The 21,019-nt window shown below is 45.1% G+C and overlaps 1 protein-coding gene across 1 annotated transcript in view; it reads left to right on the top strand.

The window, feature by feature from the left end:
* The window catches only part of cntln (centlein, centrosomal protein), a gene marked incomplete at both ends in the record, with an annotated part of 102,353 nt that overhangs the window by 44,759 nt on the left and 36,575 nt on the right, over nucleotides 1-21,019 (top strand). Inside the window, 7 exons of the mRNA XM_079999464.1 lie at nucleotides 3,275-3,375; nucleotides 6,107-6,204; nucleotides 7,784-8,301; nucleotides 12,661-12,745; nucleotides 13,156-13,344; nucleotides 18,017-18,196; nucleotides 20,219-20,398. Coding sequence (XP_079855590.1) covers nucleotides 3,275-3,375; nucleotides 6,107-6,204; nucleotides 7,784-8,301; nucleotides 12,661-12,745; nucleotides 13,156-13,344; nucleotides 18,017-18,196; nucleotides 20,219-20,398 — 1,351 coding nt within the window. The remainder of the gene's footprint in view (nucleotides 1-3,274; nucleotides 3,376-6,106; nucleotides 6,205-7,783; nucleotides 8,302-12,660; nucleotides 12,746-13,155; nucleotides 13,345-18,016; nucleotides 18,197-20,218; nucleotides 20,399-21,019) is intronic.

The following is a 21,019-nucleotide window of genomic DNA, read 5'->3' as shown; positions in this document are numbered from 1 at the left end:
GACATTGACACTAATGAAGTTTAATAAATGTTGCCCTTATTTTCCTTTTACGCCTTCATTTCTTTTAATTTTTATCTTGATTTGTTTAACAGAATTAGATCTAATGAGTATCCTTTGCCCCCAAGTCTGGGAGGGACACACGCACACACGCACACCCAGTTTGAAATATATGTTTGGAAATATAACCATTCCTCCCCTCTTGTAATTTGGTAAATTTATTTGTGTGTAAAAAAGTTTATAGTAATTATTATGCAAGCTCAATGCATTATAATGCTGTAGGTTTGTTATTGTAATTTGAAAAAATGTGAGTACATAAAGTGTGAAGACATTAAAAAAAAAAAGTGAAATATCAACAATAGAATCACAGTGCATGGTATTGGCCATATCTATTTGCTTCTTTGTTAAAATGGAACACTATTACGCATATTTAGTTGTGCAAATGTATTTCCACTTCTTACATTTAAGGACATGACTATTTCCACTACAAATTTTTATACATATATATATATACATAAATATATTTTATTTAAATTTTTCTATTTTTTATTATTATTATTTTTTTGTAGACCGATTTGCCGCTCATCAATGGCCCATGGCTGGAGAGCCTTGTACATTGGTCTCGATGTTGCTGTTGTTGCAGATGCTGCTGCATTGCCCATAGCTAAAGCATAGCATAGAGCTGTGTGAACTCCACCAGGCCCATTTCTGCTGACAGCAGTGGCTCATCCACCCAGACTCCCTCCCCATCTTAACGGCCCTATAGTACAGGCTTAAACAGAGGGGAATTCCCCCCTGACTCAAATCATGTCTTGCCTCCCTTCCTCAGGAAAAAAAAAAGGTATTTTTCCCCAGCCATGAAAAAGATAGAAGTGTTTCCTTTTCATCCCCTATTCCCTGCTCTTCCTGTGTATTTTTATGTGTGGAGCATAAAACCAAGAGAAGGCTACCGCTTGAAAGCCGAATGGTCGAGGATGATGCAGCGCTGTACACCCATGTGGATGGCGGCTGGCAGTTTGTGCTCTAAGCTGCGTAGCTGGAGTGCAAGTCGAGAGGAGATCAAATGGTTTGGAGTGCATGGCTCAGGGCTGGTGTTCCTGCGTTGCATGAGAGAGAATGTGTTTTAACAAACAGGGCCAAAAGAGCAGCGTGAGAGACAGATTCATCGCAGAAACACGTCATTACCAAGCGCAGCTCACCTGTCTGTTGTCTTTAGTTTAGATACTGCTAAGAAACCAATTTTCCTTTTATGCCCGGTGAGTGGTTTTGCTCTCTTCAATGAGGCTGCAAGTTCAGCGTGTTTCATGTTGAGTACGGGAGGTGCAGTTGTGGCCAGTCTTTCATCTGAGGCGGCCCAGGCGTTACGAAACACTGCTCCATTTCACTCCAGGTGGACGTGATCTGAAGTCAAGGCTTGACATCGCGGTCTAGGTATGACATTCGACCAGGGAGCGCATAATAATGTGGAATTGTAATTGCATCTCTGTGGGGATTTACTTGTTCACACAATGCTCGGAGGATGCCTCGGTCTGACAGTCCTTACTCTTATTCTCTTTTTCAGTGTTTCTCTTCCCCCAACCCTCGGGGATCAGAATAGACTCCTTATAAGCATCTGATATTTCAAATGATGTAATTTCGTTGGCAATCAAAGGCCAAAAGTGTGACGACAGAGTGAAAATAGGAGACGAGCAGATGTGCAATGAGTTGGCACCACCTCTGTAATCAGTTAGCTGCTAGTAACAGCACCCTAACTGAGAAAACAAAATAGATCTGTTGTCTGGTTGTTCATTTTCTCTTAGTTAAGAACATTTCTTTGGAACAGTTCTTCAATAATTAATCAGTTAAAGTATTAAAATAAATATATTTATTTATACCTTTTAGACCAAGTCATTACATGCCTAAGTTATAAGTTCTTCATCTTGAGAGTGAATACTTGTTCCTACTTTGGTCATATCTATTGCTCTGATAATTCAACATTTATTAAAGACCAGGGCAGATAGTGTTATCTGGGGACACTGCATAATGGGAATCGAACTTGAGTCTTATGATGGGAAACTGGAGGTCCCTTGCCAAGAAAGCCATCTGCAATCGAATCTGCACTTTATCCACGAAAGGATGCTCATCCTTCAACAAAATGGTGTCATGCATATGAACTTTGGTTTGCCGTCAATACCATCGGCATCTGAAAAGGCGTCAAAAAGAAACATTAGATGGAAGCGCAGCTTTTCACATACAGCATACTTGAGCTCATTTGTCCCATTAACAGCCCGGCAATACGAGGTCCTCATTGACTGGAGTTCATTTATGCAGGAAAATCTATAGCGGAGCGACACATATCCATCTGTAACCGCCCACCCCCTCCAGGGAGGGCTATTTGTGTGCTTATTTAAGCTGCGGTCAGCCATTAGGCTAAGGCTGTGTGGGTCAGTGAGCTAATTGCCCCCCCCCCCCCCCCCCACCCCCAAGTCTACGACTGCGTGGAAAAAAAACCCATTCCTTTTGACATACAGGGTCAAAAATGACATTGCTTTCACTAGGTCTGAAGTTTGAAGTCATTGCAATTAGGCTTTCTGGAGTTCACTACAATCATAAGTGCCCCTTCTCATCTTTAGCATCCCCAAGTAAGGCATTCGTAGAACACTGTACCTCAAGAAGTCAGTCAAAAAAGATAAGTCCCTGCTGTTGAAATGAGGTTAACTGGGAGAAGAATGTGACTACAGTTACAGGAGCGAGTTTCCTATGTTTCTTTCTGACTCTGTGGCACAGAGGGGAGGGAAATTAGGTGTGTGTTTCAGGTGTAGTTGTCTCAGTGGGTCTTGTATATATCCTCAAAAGACATCTTTTGGGGTCCTAATAATAACTTGAAAGTGCAAAGTCTCGAGCAGGGCTCGTTTTTTCCTCCTCATAATTAGCCTTTAGCAAGAATCAAGCTAATTGCACAGAGGTAATTGGGCCCTCTTTTCAATGTGTTTGCCAGTTCTGATACACACACTCCTATACACACATAAACTGCACTACCATACCTGGGTGTTTCATGTTGCTTGTCACTTTGATTTCCAGATGAATTAAAATGCATTTTAATTAGTCGGTTTCTTCTCCATGTCATCTTTCCTGTTTTAAAGGAAAGTTTATGCATATAATTAAAGGTTAAAAGTGAAGTCAAGCGAATACAATGATATTTTGGAAGTTAACAATGGAGATATTTCTTATCTTACGACACACTTCACTTTTTTTAATGTAAAACCTTTGGATGAAAAGTTTGTGTGCTTGACTGTAGGGCCAACCTGGAGGAGGAGCTGGACGTACTTCAAGTCCAGTCTGCTGTGGACCGCACCAACGTTAAGGAGCTACGTCTGTGTCTCCAGAATTCACACCGAGGTGACCTCGCACCCACATTTCTCCACTTACCTTTCAAACCTGTGCTTTTTTACTTCCTTAGCTATAGCTGTCTATATTAAAGTACTATTTGCTGTTGACATATCCGCTTAAATTAAAAATCTGATCTTCAAATAAACAAACACTGGGTACTCCGCCTTGAAGTTTAAATATTTAACATGTTTATTGCTCACATTCAATAAAGTTTCAACTTTGAGGTCACATTTATTTTTGTGAGGATGTCCTCAGTGGCACTTGCAGGACAGCTCAATTAGACTTAATCAGCCTTTTGCAAATTGATCAAGAAGTATCTTGTTTCATCATCTTGTTTGTGTGCCGTTCCCAATGATAAAAGCCAAATCACTTCTGATCCAATCCTAATTGTTTCGTCAGATCCTGACCAACACAACCAGTCATCTTAATTAACCTGTTCAATAGCAAATCTGCCCTTGATCACTTTAATTTACTCCACTGCTAATGATGGTATTTGTTGCAGAGTCAGACCTGCATTAAAGGATGGCACTAATTAAAATGCCAAATGATTTCCCATCGACAATCGATTTATAATCAGAGATTCCAGGAAATGGACGCATTTAAAGGAAGGTATTTAGTGTGACATCTTGGAACGCAAATTACATCTGAATGTACATTTGCACTGGCATGAGGATATGCCGTCTCTTTTGTTGTCCACATTATTTTACAATTCATGGACCCGTACCTTCGTATGTAACGGATCATGGTCACCGACAGTGGATTCCCCCTTGGGACTCTCGTGCAAAAGATCCCTCTTGTAATCTAGTGCTTTACATAAACATCCTCCAAGAGGCATATTTACAGTCATTACAGGTTCCTTCAGGGCTGGGGCACAAAATCAAATATCACAATATCTTTTGACGAATACCTCGATCGATATTGATCATTGGTCAATATTTTATCGATGACTCTTGGTGCTTTAATAAGACATTTACACACAATAAGTATTTGATAAACAATCATTATTACTGTGAATATTATGATGATTAGAACAACCAGAACAGACTATGAAGATCAAATAACGGCATTACTTTACTGTGATGCAGCCTTAAATAGAACATTTAACTATATCACAATGTGGCAATACCAAAAGCCCAGACAATATCTTGTCTTGTATCACAATACCAATATTATAACAAATGATCATTCAGCCCTAATAACAGGTATGGTTTTTGTTCATCCCAGCAAACAATACCGGCGACACATTTTCAGTTGTGTTCAGTTTGGTTCCCGGTCTGAACCCACCTGAAACCGACGCGGCAGCGGCAAGTCAGGGGGGAAAAAAACAAACAAACTTCATATTATCTGTAAAACAATTCTTATTATTTTTTTCCTCGAGCGCCCAGAACTTTGACTCCTTTGGAACCCCCTCTGACCCGATCAAAGAGGAAGAGGTTTGAAGCGCGCCTCGTCAGGATCACGCTAACGAAAGGCAGCAGATGAAAGGCGCCAGGCCTTTGTGCTCTGGCCCGTGAGGAGGCGCGGGAGCGACGTTAATGTATGTAGACCTCCTCTAACGGCGGGTGACTGGGGAGCCACCGCAGCGTCTTTGCCAAGGTAGCGCCGAGGTGCCAACTCCCCAGCCACCAGCGCCGGAGCGGGATAATTGTCTTCCTCTCTGGTTATGTACTCAGCGAGCGCTGGCAGCCCTCCTGTCCTATTTGGCGCCGTGGCTGATTTGATGTGACACGCTGCGGAGACAAAAGAGCCTACTAATTCAAAGTAACAAACTTCCCTGGGCAAGTCACTCGACATATCGCCAAGGAGCAGGAGCTCTTTGGAACAATCTCTTTCTTTCCGTCTTTCCTCCGATGGACTCTTTTATTATTTATCCCCCCCGTCCCTCAGTCACCTTCCGTAACTTACTCTCAAAGTTTCATTTTTTTATTCTTCCATCCTTAGTTGTAGCCCCATGGAAGTTATGTCAAAAGTGGAGGAGAAACAGTTAGAGAATAGTGCACTTTCAATCCTTGTCTGGAGGAAAATCAGTTCTGTCTTCTAGCGTTAGAGCTATGTCATAGAGGTGGTGTCGTGGGTGTGTCTGTGTGCATGCAGTTGCATGAATCAAATCCCTATGCACTGCATGCATGCTCCTGCATGCTTGGTATTGTAAACACAAACCCCATGATGCAAATCTGTGCCTAAGCAGCCATTGAAGTTCTCACAATGAAGCAGCGCGATGCTCTGTGGAGATGAACCGTCCACTGGGGGAACAGGGTGGGCTGCGCAGCGCGGCAGCCACGGGCTGCGAGGTCTCCAGGGAGTCAAACGCTTCACTGCGTTTAAGGTTCTCAGAGGGGAGCGTACATACATGTCATTGCATTTCGGCTTTCAAACACTCTTATTCTATTATCTGGTAAACTGTTATATAATTAAAAAAAATTTTTGTTATCACTAGTTTATAATGGCTATTTACGTTATTTTTAGAATTTGAAAGAGAGAGAGAGAGAGTGTGGGTGGGTGGGTGTGGGTGTGTGTGAGTGGAATCAGAGATTGGGCTCTGCTTCCTAACTTTTTTGATTGACACCTAACAAAAAAACGAGTTCTCTACAAGCATTTGAACGACTCAAGAATGGACTTATAAATTAGACCTTAATAGTGCTAATTGATTTAATGTGTCCTTTTTCATTATTGGGCCATCGGTTGACAGCCCGCGTTTGACATACAATGTCACAATATCAGGCTTTGTTCCCTCGGACAGAACTGCACCACAAAGTGGCGGAGGAGCCACAGGTCAGAAGCAGCACTCCCAAAAAGCAGCCTGTTTCTGCCGAGCGGATGGAGCAGTCATTAAGGAAGGTACAGCACAATGCCGTCACTAATTGTTCTTTGTCATCGCCAATAAAGGGGAAACCATCGGAGACATAACCATTGTAGGATTTCTGGTAGAAAATGTGGTTCTCAGCTTTGTCAAGCACTCGACAGTCATATTGGTTTATACTGTGTGAAATGGTAGTTGTTTTTCTTTTTATTTTTTGTTTTAAACTCATTCTTAAAAGTTTATTCTCAAAATGATGTACACAAGAAAATGCACTCTGCATGTTTACTGTCTTCACAAGTGCCTTAAAATCCCTGTGAAAAAAGACGCATCTTCTATCCAGGTATCTCAGTAGCGCCTCTGGTGACCACCAGATCAGATTTTGCTTCCCGACTGAACAAGCAAATAGCCATGCCCTTTCGTGCAAGTCAACTAAAGGATTTTGGTATATTTTTTCGGCATGTTCGTGACCACATCCAGTGAATGTTTTCCTGCCTTTTTTGATGCCCTCCCATTGGTTCCAATGCGAATCAGCGTATTTCACAACTTTACTTACGACATGCGTCCCCATCCTACTTAGAATGTGGATTTGGTAATTGGATTCTTGGGGTATCTTACATCCGTTCACAGCTGTATTTACAGTTATCCAGTTGTGATTGGATCATCCAATCATTTTTGTCTGGTACAAATGATGTTTAAATTGTATGTGGCTGTACAGTGGCACACTGAAGGAGAGGACCACAGGAAACTATTTTGGTGAGAATTTAATTGTTTAGGAGTAATTTACAGCAGATGATGCTGTCACAGTCTTTGCCAGCAAAGGCCATATGGCGATGTAATGGAGACTGTCATTGCCATTATTACTAAATGACAATCACCGCATTACATAAACCTCCAGGAGAAGAGCGTGGCAGATAATTTATGCCCAGAAATGGTAAGTAATTTTACTGACATTTTAGGGAGTAGCTGCCACTCTGTGTCTCCTTGCTCCGGCATGCATGTACTTAAACGGGCTTCCTGCATGAGTTCACATGCGGCCCACCCGCTTTCATAGCAGCTGATCATCAGGAGTGGGGGTAGCCTCCTAATTTTGTTTGAAAGGTGCTGTGCTTTACCAGAGGGCAGAGAGAGAGCCAAATAAAAGGGAAATATTGCCTGCGGGTACAAACCCAGCAGGCATCCACTGTTCTCTTAACGGTCTCCACCGAAGATCTAACAGAGACTAAGTGCCCCTGGATGGTGTTTAGTGAAGGGTGACAGGGATGCGGGGTGCCAGTCAGATGTCCATAGCCCCACCACAAGAGGGGGTGGGAGGGGGTGACTGATCTTCAAATGGGCTCAGCCAACCAGACATATGCCTATATGCACTGTCAAGCACTTACTCCTAAGGCAAACATGTTAGTGGCAAAGCTAATCCCAGTTTGTACATTAACACACATAAGTCAGCTATATTAGCAGAGTTCCTCATAGATGCTTTCAGATTGTTCAATCGATTTAATGCTTAAATCTTCCCTGTTGTTCATGATAACACGGGAATAAACAACTGCAACAAACCGTAACTACAAACCTGAACAAAACACTGAACTCCTGAACCCTAACCCTGTCTCTTAATTCCCGTAGATCAAGCAATTGCAGCAGAGGATGAAGTCCCTGGAGGAAGACACAGAGAAACTGAGGGTGGAGAAGAAGGAGTTACTTGTGGCCAACCAGGAGTTGTCTGATGACTGCCACAACCTGCAGGCCTCCCTGGAGCACCTGCGCAACCAAGTAGAGGTGACTCAGTCCTGGGCCCTGGATCAGCGCGAGAAGCACCGCAGGGATACCCTGGCTGTCCGGTCCCAACTCGCCTCTGTGCGAAAGGAAGCCGCCCAGCTCCGCCGACAGTTGCTGAAGTTGAGACAAGAGCTGGGAATCCTTCGTGCGGCCCGTGACTTTTACAAGAACAGTGCTTTGGGATCAGTGGTGGGAGGGGGGTTACCTAGCACTATTAGCAGCAAGGTCAAATTCAAATCAGCGAGGCTCAGAGGTCCAACGCGCCAGCGCAGCCACCGAGCAGTCGGCCCCAATCAAGCCATCAGCTGGCAAGGCCGCAGCCCCAGCCCTGCTAAGGACGAGTGGGAGGACATGAGCGCAGAGAGGTATCAACACACACACACACACACACACACACACACACACACACACACACAGGCCCTCATGCTTGTTCCCACAGCCTCATTATTTCCTAGGCTGTTAGAGGGGAGAGGATATGGTAGTGTATTGGGGGGGGGGGGGGGTGGCATCCAGGGGACAACGTGCATATGCAAAGTGTAAGCAAATGGGTGATTGAATTTCAGTGTCTGTCTAGTTGGTATTCAAGAGCCAAAAGATGATGGCGAGCTCGAATGATACAGGGAGAGAGAAGGAGAGGTGGGGGAAACTACTGTCAGATCCTTTGAAATATCCTGGGATGCCTCGCTCGGAGCTTATTGACTGAAATTTGCATGCAAAATTAGCCACCTCTGCACACAAAGTTGAACCGGTGCCAGGAAAGCCCTGGGATAAGGGGGCCGCCGATGCCTTGATACCTTCCAGTGATGCCATTTTCATGCACTAGTCACGCTGCCCATAAATTGACAGTTTGGCAGTTTGATTTAATTTACTGGTCTTTTGCATATTCACCGACCCAACCCCCACCCCCGCCCACTACTCTCCCCAAACCCCCCAGCACTAAGGATCTCCTTGCGAGTACCCCAGACCCCCTCACACACACCGCAACCACAAATGTACAAACACCTTGCTCTAAGCCTCGTCAGTTTCGCTATGGCACATCAACCCCTCCCACCTCCACACACTCTCACATCCCCCCCTTCTCACTAGCTCATATCTCCCCTTCCTCTATCATCCCGACCATCTTCTCTCAGCTCCTCGCCTTAATTTAGTTAGATAAATTTTGAATGACCCCGCTCGGCTCGGCACCAGATGTCTACAAGCTGTTTAACACCCTGTAAATTAAGAACCATCCACTGTAATTATTTCATGTATGTTTTATGCAAAAAGCCACTGAGCCATGTTTATTGAGTGATGGTTGGAAAGATTTGATTTCAAACACCCGGGAGATCTCAATGATATTTATTTCCCTTCTCCATCTCTCTCTGTTTTTCTTTCTCCCTCGTTCTACCATCTCTCCCACAACTAATTCATCGGATTGTAATCCATCCTCTAGCTCTATCCACATGAGGCCTTTTAGCAGTGACGGGGTTTAGCCATGCCCTGCCTTCCTGATGCCTCGCCATGTGGCTAATAAGCAGCATTCAAACCTGAGAGCGAGACTTACCAGGATTTTTTCAAAGGAGTCTAAATTGAGATGTTGTCTTATTTAGGCACCTGTCAATTGGCTGGCTACTACAAAGTCTTCTGCATTGTTTGTCTCACAGGGATCTTTTGCTCTTATATATCTGTTAGGCAGCTCGGCAAATGGGGCGATGCTGCTCTTGGAGGTTTGGCCTAAATAGTGCCAAATAAAGATGTCAGACTCGTTAAGGCTTCTGACAAGCCTTCGGTTTTTGACTTTTTCTCATACTGCCGCTGGCTCTCTTTCTCAAGTTTTGAGCTGCCAGAAGCAGCTGACCATTTCTAGCATATCAGCTTTTTTTGTTTGTTTGTTTTTTGTTTCATCGAGTACAGGGCAAGAGGTCCAGGGTGCAAAGAGACTTTGCAGGAAAGTACAGTTCAGGAAAGAAGAAAGTATGTCTTCCAGAAGACCCTCGGCCTGCAGCATCTGTACACACAGGAGCCTTGCAAATTACATATGTGTCATGTAAATATAGATCAAGTTTGGTTTGAATATAAACCACACAAAGAGGCTGACACATCCCAAAGTATTCTGACAGTGCATTCAACAGGCTAGTGCTGGCCAGTGTCGGCTTGAACCTGATACCGGAGGTATCAGTTAACGTGTTTAACCCCCATTTGTTGAGCACTGGTGACAAAGATCAAATGTATAGTGTAGAAAGAAAGTAGGATTTTACGAAATTTGATGATATGTATTAAATTGGTTATACCCTCTCCCCCGCAGACCATGTTCCGTCACCGATGTGCGAGCAGATATTTCACCAGTTATACAACTTTAGTAGGGTAGCCGCAGCCTCAGCGTGGTGTGATTACCGATCCCCAGCAGGTCCGTGTGCCCACCCCTTTCGGCCCGGGTTTAGCCCTAACTAGCTCCCAGCTTTGTCATGTTCAGGTTAGATCCTGTCTCTGTGGTCTTTTTCTCTTCTGCTGCTCCCAAGCCCCACCTTAATAAACCCAGCCAGCGTAAATGTCACTGGCTTCCACCTCCACGTCAAAGGTCACTGTCAATAAACCTGTGTGTGTGTGTGTGTGTGTGTGTATGTGTGTATGTATGTGTGCGTGCGTGCGTGCGTGCGTGTGTGTGTGAGTGTGTGTGTGTGTGTGTGTGTGTGTGTGTGTGTGTGTGGGTGGGTGGGTGCGTGCGTGTGCGCACGCACATCTCAGGAACTCCTGACCGCGTGTCCATCAGACGTGGCTGGGCTTGGCTCCGTTCAGCCGTGCCTCTCACACGTCTGTCACACGCCGAAGGCTAATGAAGGCCACAGCAGCTCTCATACATGTTGATGCGTTCACCATCAGCACCGGGCGCCGCCGCCTCTCACTTCATTTACACCCACATTTACACTTTCAGCCGAGGAAAATTGGACGGGACATTGATTTTGTGTTTGGGTGTGGGGAAGAAAATGCACATATTTTTGCTTGATGTCAACTAAACCAACCATAAAAGGTAAATTGGATTCACAATCCAAGGGTGGTATTTGCAGAGCCGGGGGTTGCCGGTTCAACTCTTGGCACGTAATAACTGCTCTCTCTCTCTCTCTCTCTCTCTCTCTCTCTCTCTCTCTCTCTCTCTCTCTCTCTCTCTCTCTCTCTCTCTCTCTCTCTCTTTCTCTCTCTCTCTTTCTCTCTCTCCACACACACAGCGAGAGCAGTGATGAGTACTCTGACAGTCTGAACTGCGAGTGCTGCAGGACAGGGCAGCACCTGCACCGTGCCACCCGACAGGTTGGCTTTTTACATATCATATTTATATTGGAAAAAACCAACACCGCCAAATAACTGAAGTGAAATGTCGTATATGTGTTTTTCCCCCAATGACTGCTTTTTTGCACATGTGCCCTAATAATGCATTTATGTAATTTGTCAGTGTGTAGTTATATCAAATGTCCCTCGATAAACAATTTGTTGCTCGGGTTGCGAGAGTCTAATTCCGCTCCCGCCATCTCTGAGGTTTGCTTCGATACACTTGTCCACGCAGCGCATTCTCTGACTTTTTCTCTCTCCCCACGCCATGAAATCGATATGTCTGGACTCTTGCTCTTGTCCGACTCAAACCTCCTCACAGCAGGACCAGCGGCTCTAAACCTCCCGGAGTGGGAAAGGGAGAGGAGAAAATGAGACAGGGTTTTGAATCCTCTCCGTTGGTTGGTTCTGTCAGGGAGAGAGAGGGGGAGCTCTCCCCTCACTGTGTGTGGGTTTGTGGGGGATTGGGCAGGAGCTCATGATTCCATTCAAATTTTGGTACAAAGCATCATGATTAGATTTCAATTCAGTCCGATATTGATGAGATGGCTCGCGATACGATTCTGTATCAATAGGTTGACATTTTATACATAACACTTTCTACCAACTTTTCCACATGCCATCAGTTTACCGTTTATGAATGGGGTGGTATTTCATTTAAGAGGGAAAACGGTAGGGTACCATTCCAAGCAGGGGTGGGTTGGGCTGGGCTGTAAGTTGTTGTACGTACGAGCGAGGGAACTGTCAGGATCCTTCCCTCTCCGATCCCCCTCTGCATGGGCTCATCTCCGTGACAATCCAGGCCTCCCCTTTCACCGCATCGTGTCACGATCCCGAGAGCTCCTCTCCTCTCGCAAGACTCGGTGATCAAACCCGGTGCTGATCAAACCGTACCCGACCTCCACACAGAGGAAGGATGGATGGAGGGAGGGAGGGAGGGAGCAATGGGGGTGGGGGATGTTGTTTGATGTCACTACAAACGCCCGGACAGTCGGAGGGTGTCGCACGCACGCACACCGGCGCGCGCACGCGCACGCGCGCACACACACACACACACACACACACACACACACACACACACACACACACACACACACACACACACACACACACACACACACATACACACACGGATAAATAGCGAGTGAGTAAGAGAGTGATTGAACATGTGGCCGTTGGCGAGCACCTGACAGATGCTGCGCTCGGTGCCAGGAAGAGTTGGAGTCAAGCGGCGGCGGTGGCGGTAGGCCAAGCGTGAATTATTAAAGTGCGGGGCGATTTGTCGCGTTGTGTTAAAGCGAGCGCGCCCTGTGATCACGGTGTCATTGCGAGCCGCTTTCGGGAAGCCGAACATGTCAATCTGTGGTGTTGCATTAAACGCTCGCTTTTGAATTCACGTCTCCTGATTTTCTCTCCTCCAGTCTCCGACAATTTCACAGGCTGAAGAAGCGGAGGAGGAGGAGGAGGAATCTGACGCCGCCTCACACGCCAGCGTTCCGAGTCGAGGTACAGCATGAGTTTTCCCTGTTTCATACCTTTGCAGAACCACCAAAAACGAATCCACTTGTTAAGCGGAGACACCTGCCGTCGATCAGAAACAAGGCTTTTTTTTTTTTTTTAACATGTGTATGGCGTCTCTGTATCGGTTATAAATGGAAAACTTCAATCACACAAATTGCGAGAATTTCTCACAGCTTTTCACTTTGTGCGTACACAAAGACAAGCGGCCGCCAACTCCCAGCGGCAGCGGCAGTGGCGGCTTCTAAATAAGGGAGCGTTTCCGTGCTACTTGTCGACTCTGAAGTGCCTGCGTGTGTTTCCTCCCGCTAGATGATAAACAGCAAGAGCCCGGGGAGCGGGGGGAGAGGGGAGAAGAGTCAATGAGGAGGAGGAGGAGGAGGAGGGTGGTGATGAAGATGAAGACCCAGCGCTGCTCCTCCCCTTCGCTGCTGCGGCGGCGCATGGAGTCCCTGCAGCGCCACGTCGACATCCTGCAACGCGCCGGGAAGGATGCGGCGCTGGCGGCCCGTGAGGGGCTGCGGCGGGCCGACGAGAAGATCAACTCCCTCACGGAGAAACTCAGCGGCAGCAAGCAGCTCACACAGGTAGTGTGGTTGGGGGTGGGGCTGGGCGGGTGAGAGAGTTGTGAGGGTGAGGGAAGTTTTTTTTTTTTTTCTCCCCCTCTTTTTCTTTTTCCAAGATTCTTTTGTGGTTTTTTTCTGATCGGGGGCAGCTCCTGTGCCCTTATCATGCTTAATAAGTGTGTGGCTGACAGCCTTGCCCTAGCCTATGGAGGTCAGCACCGCAGAGGAGAGCTGTGTGTGTGTGTGTGTGTGTGTGTGTGTGTGTGTGTGTGTGTGTGTGTGTGTGTGTGTGTGTGTGTGTGTGTGTGTGTGTGTGTGTGTGTGTGTGTGTGTGTGTGTGTGTGTCTTCCTCAGTCTCTCTCTGTTTCACTCAGTTTCTGCCGTCGATTGTCTCGATCCGCTGTATGTTTCAGCGAGCCGGGTCCGTGTGACACTGGCAGCTACGTCTGCCACACACACATTTAATGATTTAGCTGCTGCCTGCAGGAAGGAACAAATCCAAGACACCCGGTGTGTACGCCATGAATAAAACACTGAGTACTTTAGCCCCTAAGCACAATACTGTGTCATAGCCTGTATGTACACACTTGTGTATGCATATATATACACCCACACACACAGTAACACAGGAACCGTTGTTAGTTGGACTGGCAGAAGGTTCCTGGTGGTCAGTGCGGGTGTAGCATGGGCTAGCTACAGCCCACATGAGGTCTGATTATGGCATCTTTCTTCATGTGTCGGGCAGTATAGAAGAAGTGTGTTCGGTGTACGCCCGCTGGACTCGTACTCGCGGGTCAGAGTGCAGCCCCCATAGCCCCACCGCCTGAGAGGTGGCCTGTTCTTGCCCCTGCAGCTGATTGCCCCCTGTGCTGCAAGACCCCCACCATACCGACACAGCCTCACAGCAGTAATGGCACACAGCTCCCCCCACACACACACACACACACACACACACACACACATTCATACCGACACAAACAAAGTGACTAGACAGAGAGGGAATTGTTGTCTTACTGTTTATTTCCTCCACCTTGCTGCAGTATTAATGCCCCTCCGCTAGAGAAAGTTGGAGCGGCCGGAGCCAGGCCGGGCTGCCCTCTCTGGAAAGGCCAAGAGGTGCCAGACTCTCTGTCCGCCGCTCGCTGCCTGTAATTGGCTTAGCGGGGCCTCCGCGGGGGCCGTCATGTGAGAAGCACCGTGACAGTTTCACACAGGCTTGTTTATGCCCAGACTCCTTCTTCCCATCCCTCATCTCTCTCACTATCTCTCTCTCTCTCTTGCTATCTCTCTCTCTCTCTCTCTCTGTCCAACTTCTCTTTTGTTGTGCTGATGTTTGTTCAGTTTTTCATTCCCACCTAATTCCACAATTCCCCACTACTTTTTAGGGCTTGGTTAAAAAAAGTCAATGCTTTTTTATGATATGATTCAATTTGATTGTATTAGTTCCTTAATCGATCAATTTGAATGTTATGATATCTATACTTTGTTTGGAAGTTATGCGACTGTTTCCTGCTTACATTTAATTGCCACCATACTCACAAATTAATTTAAATATAGAATGTTTGTATTATTGTAATCCACATCAGATGGTATACCGAAAATTTGGTAGCAATTCTCATTATGTAAAAAATGTCGACATATCGATATTGGATTGAATCGTTGTTGAATTTAAACGCGACCCATTGTATTGAAATCTAATCTAAACATGAGATCCTGCCCAGTACCCAGCTCTACTTCCTTTCTTGCCTGGTGCTTTTCCTTTCTGGTGTACTGGAAACACAAAAAAAAACCATTTGATATATTTTTATATTTTAATGGAAGTCTGGCAATGGGTCTGGACTCTGATACCAAGCTGTTAATTAAGTGTCTCGTAAAGTGCCTTTAAAAAGCCGTTTGTACCGCACTGTAATGGATGGAGGGAGTCATGGAAGGAGACAAGGATGAAGGAGGGGAAAGGAGCGGTGGAACAGGAACTTGTTCACCTGTCGGTGTCTCAGCCTAAGTGGCGCATGTGTTCGACAAGGCAGCGACACTTTGATCAGTCAGTCATCGCCAGCGCCACACTGTCCCCGCAGACAGACCCCACTGTCAAAAATAGATAGTACAATGACTGTCAGGCCTGTGCTCTATTCTCTAGACACACACACACACACACACACACACACACACACACACACACACACACACACACACACACACACACACACACACACACACTCAGGGTGAGCTTGTGTACTGCTTGTTACAGCATTTCTATCCTGTAATTTCCAGTGCGCTGAATACCCTGACCCTCTTAACTTTTGCTCTTTGTTCGCCGCACATCTTTATTTTCAGAAGCTTTGAGTGATTAAGGGGGTGGGGGGGGGGTCATGTTGCTAGGTTGAACATTGTCATTTCTTCTCCTTGCTTACACAATCTTTTTTTTTTTCCGAAGCACAAGGAGCTTAGGGGAAACTTGAAGTGACAGGTGAAGCGTACCAGCCTAATTTCTACCTCCTGATAAAATGTGCCGGTCACGCATATCAGCCCAATGGAGGATCATTTGGTCGCAGGATTATCTACGTCGCTCAGTACCTCCCCCTTTTTACCTCTCCTTGCTATGGACTGTACCCCCCCCCACCCCATCCCTCCCTTACGCATGTAAGAGGTTTGAATTACCGCAGGATTATAGAGGAGAGACGGACCGGCACATGACAGAACGTCTTAATCCCTGTGAAACATCACAGGCACGACTGCAATTTGCAGCATTATGTCGCCAGACGTTATTTGAATTTAGTTTGTGATGCTCGCACTCCATGTCACATCAAAGCTATAGCCATGACGTTTTGCTCTACTCTTTGTTAACGTGTGTTGATAAACTGAGGCCAGAGATGTGTGCGTGTGCGTGTGCTGGGGGCGAGTTGGCTATTTCAGGAACTTCTGTCTCATTATTTATCCCACTAATGATTGGGTATCACTTGGAATGGCACCAGTGAGACCACCACCAAGAGTAAAGTGAGAGAGAGGGGGTCAGGGAGGGGAGAGAGAGAGAGAGAGAGAGAGAGAGAGAGAGAGAGAGAGAGAGAGAGAGAGAGAGAGAGAGAGAGAGAGAGAGAGAGAGAGAGCGATAGTAAGGGATGAAGAAAAAGAGAGAGAGAGCGGTGTCCTCTCTCGCAGCCTAATAGCCCCTCAATACATCACAGCCCATGTCAGTGTCATCCCTCACCAGGGCTGAAAATGGCCTGTGAAATCAAAGCCTGTCTTGCAGGAAGTGTCATCAATGCCACTCTTAATATATGCAGCGCCGCCACTGGAGCTGTGCCCCCCCCCTCCCCCTCCCTCTCCCATCTCGAACGGAGCACAAGAAACCTAAAACAAGAGGGATTCTATTAAAAGGTGTCGGCCAGCAACCGGATATCAATAACCTCTGTATATTATGCCGAGAGCTACGCCCCTGGGACTCTGTGGTTTCCGCAATGTGTATGTGTGTGTGTGTGTGTGTGTGTGTGTGTGTGTGTGTGTGTGTGTGTGTGTGTGTGTGTGTGTTGTGTACCCGACATGAGCACCCCTCCCACTTTTGTGTGCACACGTCCATCTGTATCACTTTGCATTTGAGAGTTGAGATTATCAAACAATAAAGAAAGGAATTTCTGTGTGTGTGTGTGTGTGTGTGTGTGTGTGTGTGCGTGTGTGCGTGTGTGCGTGTGTGCGTGCGTGCGTGCGTGCGTGCGTGCGTGCGTGCGTGCGTGTCCTTTGATTATCTTGACACCGTTCACCTGATGATCTACTTCACACTTGGCGGGTGTAGTGCTGGGGACCCAAGGACGCACAGTGTCAAATTTGGTGCAGTTTTGACGCGCGACACGTGTGATATTAACAAACAGTGAGCCAGCAGGGGGCAGGGCCTCCCATGAAAGCAATCGGCCCATTCCGAACAGGCATGTCTGTTGCGTAAACGCGACGCGTGTAATGTTTATAAACTTTGAATAAAAAAGCGGACAGCATGTTTATCCAAAAGCGCGACTTGGGTGCGTTTTTTTTCCCCCCTGAGAAAGGGTGTATTTCCCCTGTGTTTTTCAACGCGAGTGGCCGCAACTTTGACGAACAGGCATGTTGTGAACGGGCACTGCACCAGTAGAGTATAAGGTATTACATTTCAAACGTACTTTCATAAGTAGGTAGAAATTTGTGGATTTTGTCTGATTCAATGTTGTTGTACAGCGTCTTCCTCTAAATGATAATGTTTAAAATATAAAATGACATCAACCTGTCCTTAGAATTAAAATTAACAATGTAATCACAGGGCTCCTATAATCTGGAGAAGATTATATTATATAAAATTCGATTTTGGCTTATCTTATTTGTCCGATTGGGTTAAAAAAAAAAGCAACAACCTACAATTAAATTATATTGTTTCAATTAAATACCACTGTTATCACAAGTTAATTAAAATATTTCATTTTTGTATTGGGCATATTTGTATATGTTGTGAAATAGTTTTGTAATGCATGGCAGATTACACTGAAAAGTTGATAATGTTGGTAAAATGTCAATACATCAGTATAGAATGCAAGCAATCACATCAATATGGGATCAATATAGAATCGTATTGTGACCCTTATTGAAATCACTTTGAATCGTGAGATACCCAACCATACTTATTTCTGTGTACCGTCCTCACGTGTTCCGTCTCTTTCTGTGTGTCCCTGTGCAGAAGCTGACCTCTAACCTGGCCGGTGTGGAGCAGCAGAAGAGGGTTCTGGAGATGGAGCTGGAGCAGTGGAGGAAGGTGCGGCTCCCCCAGCAAACACCGCCGGCGCTAACGGTCAGCCCAAATAACCCTGCCGCCCAGGCCCTGGAGGTCGAGGTCAAGCAACTCCAGGCCAGAATTAAGGTCAGTGCTTAGTTTGTGCTTGGATACAGTTCAAGCACCAGTGTTCGTACAGTGTCCGTGTTCTTTGACCTATAGTCAAATTAATATGGTTCAATCTAATAATATTTTTGAGTATAATTGAGTCTGGATAATGACACAATTAACAGAAAAAAATATTGACCTGGAGGGGCTATTGGGCAGGATCTCAGATTCGATTTGATTTTGATACAAAGGCTCACGATTTGATTCAATATTGATTAAATACATTTTTTAATGAGATGGCTTATGAAACAATTCTACTTCTTTTACATAATGTTTAAATCGTTCTTATACATAGTGGGTGGTGCAAGTGGAAAATGGTCCCATAACTTCAGAAAAAGAAAGTGACAATATTAGAATGATTTCATGATTGAAACAATAGAATTTAATCATATAGTAGTGTAGATTTTCCTTTTTTTATTTTTGATTTTACCCAGCACTAAGTGTTTACTTTTTTTCATGTGCAATTTAACTACTTTTCATCTTAAAACATTCAGATTACCTGCTGGTACTACATCATGTTGAAAACGCATTTATTTTAATAAACCTTTTTTAAACTTATGAGTATGTAATTAGTATGGAGTACCAAACTGGACTTTTTGAAATACAGAACCAATATAGCGTCGTTCTTTGGCTCGATGATCTTCAAAGTTCGGTCCTCAGGTTCTCCGCTTCATGCGGTGTTTCAAAAAAAAAATTGTCTTGGAGCCTTCCAGTTCACACTCATAGGAAATGGCGTGTGACTTCTACATTAATAGTCGCCATTTGATCTCATCACAAAGAGCCGGCGGCACCTTGTAGAGACCAAGGTGGATGCGGTACCGCAGCGTTCTCGCCCCAGCTCATCAAGGGTCACATTCTTCAAAGTTACGTCTGGTGATAGTGACGGGAAGAGGCCAGGGAGTAACCGCGGGGTGCACGCTGCCAGTGTGCGGATAATTAAACATGGCACTGGAGCAATTCCCACAAGAGACACGACAACCTTTAAACCAAAGCAAACACGCATGTTCAAATATACACCCGGTCTCATAATCAGAAGTGTCTCTGCATGTGATTGAGTTTTACATGGAAGCCCTGCTCGGGGCGCAGTAAGAATACGTGCGGCTGTAATTTTGTTGCAGTTGTTCTCAACGTGCGGCTCGGGGGCCCCCCCAGGGGTCCTTCTAGAAGTTCCAGGTCGTCCACCAGAAATATGATTAACATTTAACATTTAAACTTCACCATTACTTCATTGACAAGATGTTAGCACCCCCTGGGAACGTTCAATAATGACCTAGTTTTATGATCATATTTTAACTGTTATCTCCCTAATTGTAGTATCGACAGATAAGGAAGTTTGGACCAAGTCGTATCTAACAATAGCTGTTCTGTTGAGTTCTATTTTTTAAGTACATTTTTAAGTTTTTAAATACAAAAGAGGTGGATCATGCATACGAGTAAATATGATTTACAATTGTTTTATTAATATTACTATTTATTTTATAAAAAAGGTCATTTTTAAATATGTGTATATGTATATATTGTGGTGTGTGTGTGCGTGTGTGTGCGTGCGTGTGCGTGCGCGTGCGTGCGTGCGTGCGTGTGTGTGTGTAATATATACATATATATATATATATATATTTATGTATGTATGTATATAGTGTATTTACAGTATACTGTGCATATTATGAATGTCAATGTAGAATCGTATAGATATCTTAAGCCATTTCATCAATATTAGACCAATATAGCATCATATAGTGACCCTTTGTATCAAAATCAAATTGAATGGTGAGATACCCAGCCATACTTATTTCTGTGTAACAACCACATAGAGAGTGAGACCTGAACATTGTTTAAACAGAACAGTCACTTGTCTCCCGTTGCTTTTTTTTACCTTTTTAGTGTCTTCTTTTTCAGAAACGTCTTTGTCTTTTCCAGTCATCAGACTCGCTGCTGTTTTTGACCACTGGTGGTAATAACCGTCCCCACGTGTTCCGTCTCTTTCTGTGTGTCCCTGTGCAGAAGCTGACGTCTGACCTGGCCGGTGTGGAGCAGCAGAAGAGGGTTCTGGAGATGGAGCTGGAGCAGTGGAGGAAGGTGCGGCTCCCCCAGCAAACACCACCAGCGCTAACGGTCAGCCCAAATAACCCTGCCGTCCAGGCCCTGGAGGTCGAGGTCAAGCAACTCCAGGCCAGAATTAAGGTCAGTGCTTAGTTAGTGGTGGGATACAGTTCAAGCACGGGGGTCCCCAGAAAAATGATTAACATTTAAACTTCACCATTGTGTCATTTACAAGACGTGAGTGCCATTAGAGAATGTACAGTAAGGACTGTTTTGATCCTAGTTTCACTGTTGGCTCCCTGATTATAGCATAGACAGGTCAGGGAAGTCCCAGAGACTGAGAATCTTATCGGCTGTGGTCTGTGGCCTCGTGTGTATCTAATTGAGAGTCCTTGTTGTGGAAAAATGTTGTGGATCACTGTTCTATCGGGCAGAATACATTTTTAAGTTTAAGAGCACGCATAAGAGTCCATCTGATGTACTACATTTGATTTTCTCTTTTTACATTTTTTTAAGTATTTTTTCTGCAAATATATTAAAAAAAAAAAATGTACGACAGTGGCACACAAATAGGTGATTACTTAAAATATTAGCGGGGGGAAAAATCGATAATTATTTATGGATTTATGTGCGCTTGTAATGAACAGATATTAACCCGCAGCAGTATAGACTGTCATCTCCCTAATTGCTCGACTTTGAACAATGCAGCTTGTGTCTCTTAACCTCTTTTAGCACCTTGCACCCTCCCGCTGTAGCTGTAAT

The sequence above is a fragment of the Zeus faber genome (assembly GCF_960531495.2).
Source record: "Zeus faber genome assembly, chromosome: 4".
Lineage (NCBI taxonomy): Eukaryota > Metazoa > Chordata > Actinopteri > Zeiformes > Zeidae > Zeus > Zeus faber.
This window is presented reverse-complemented; position numbering and strand designations above follow the sequence as displayed.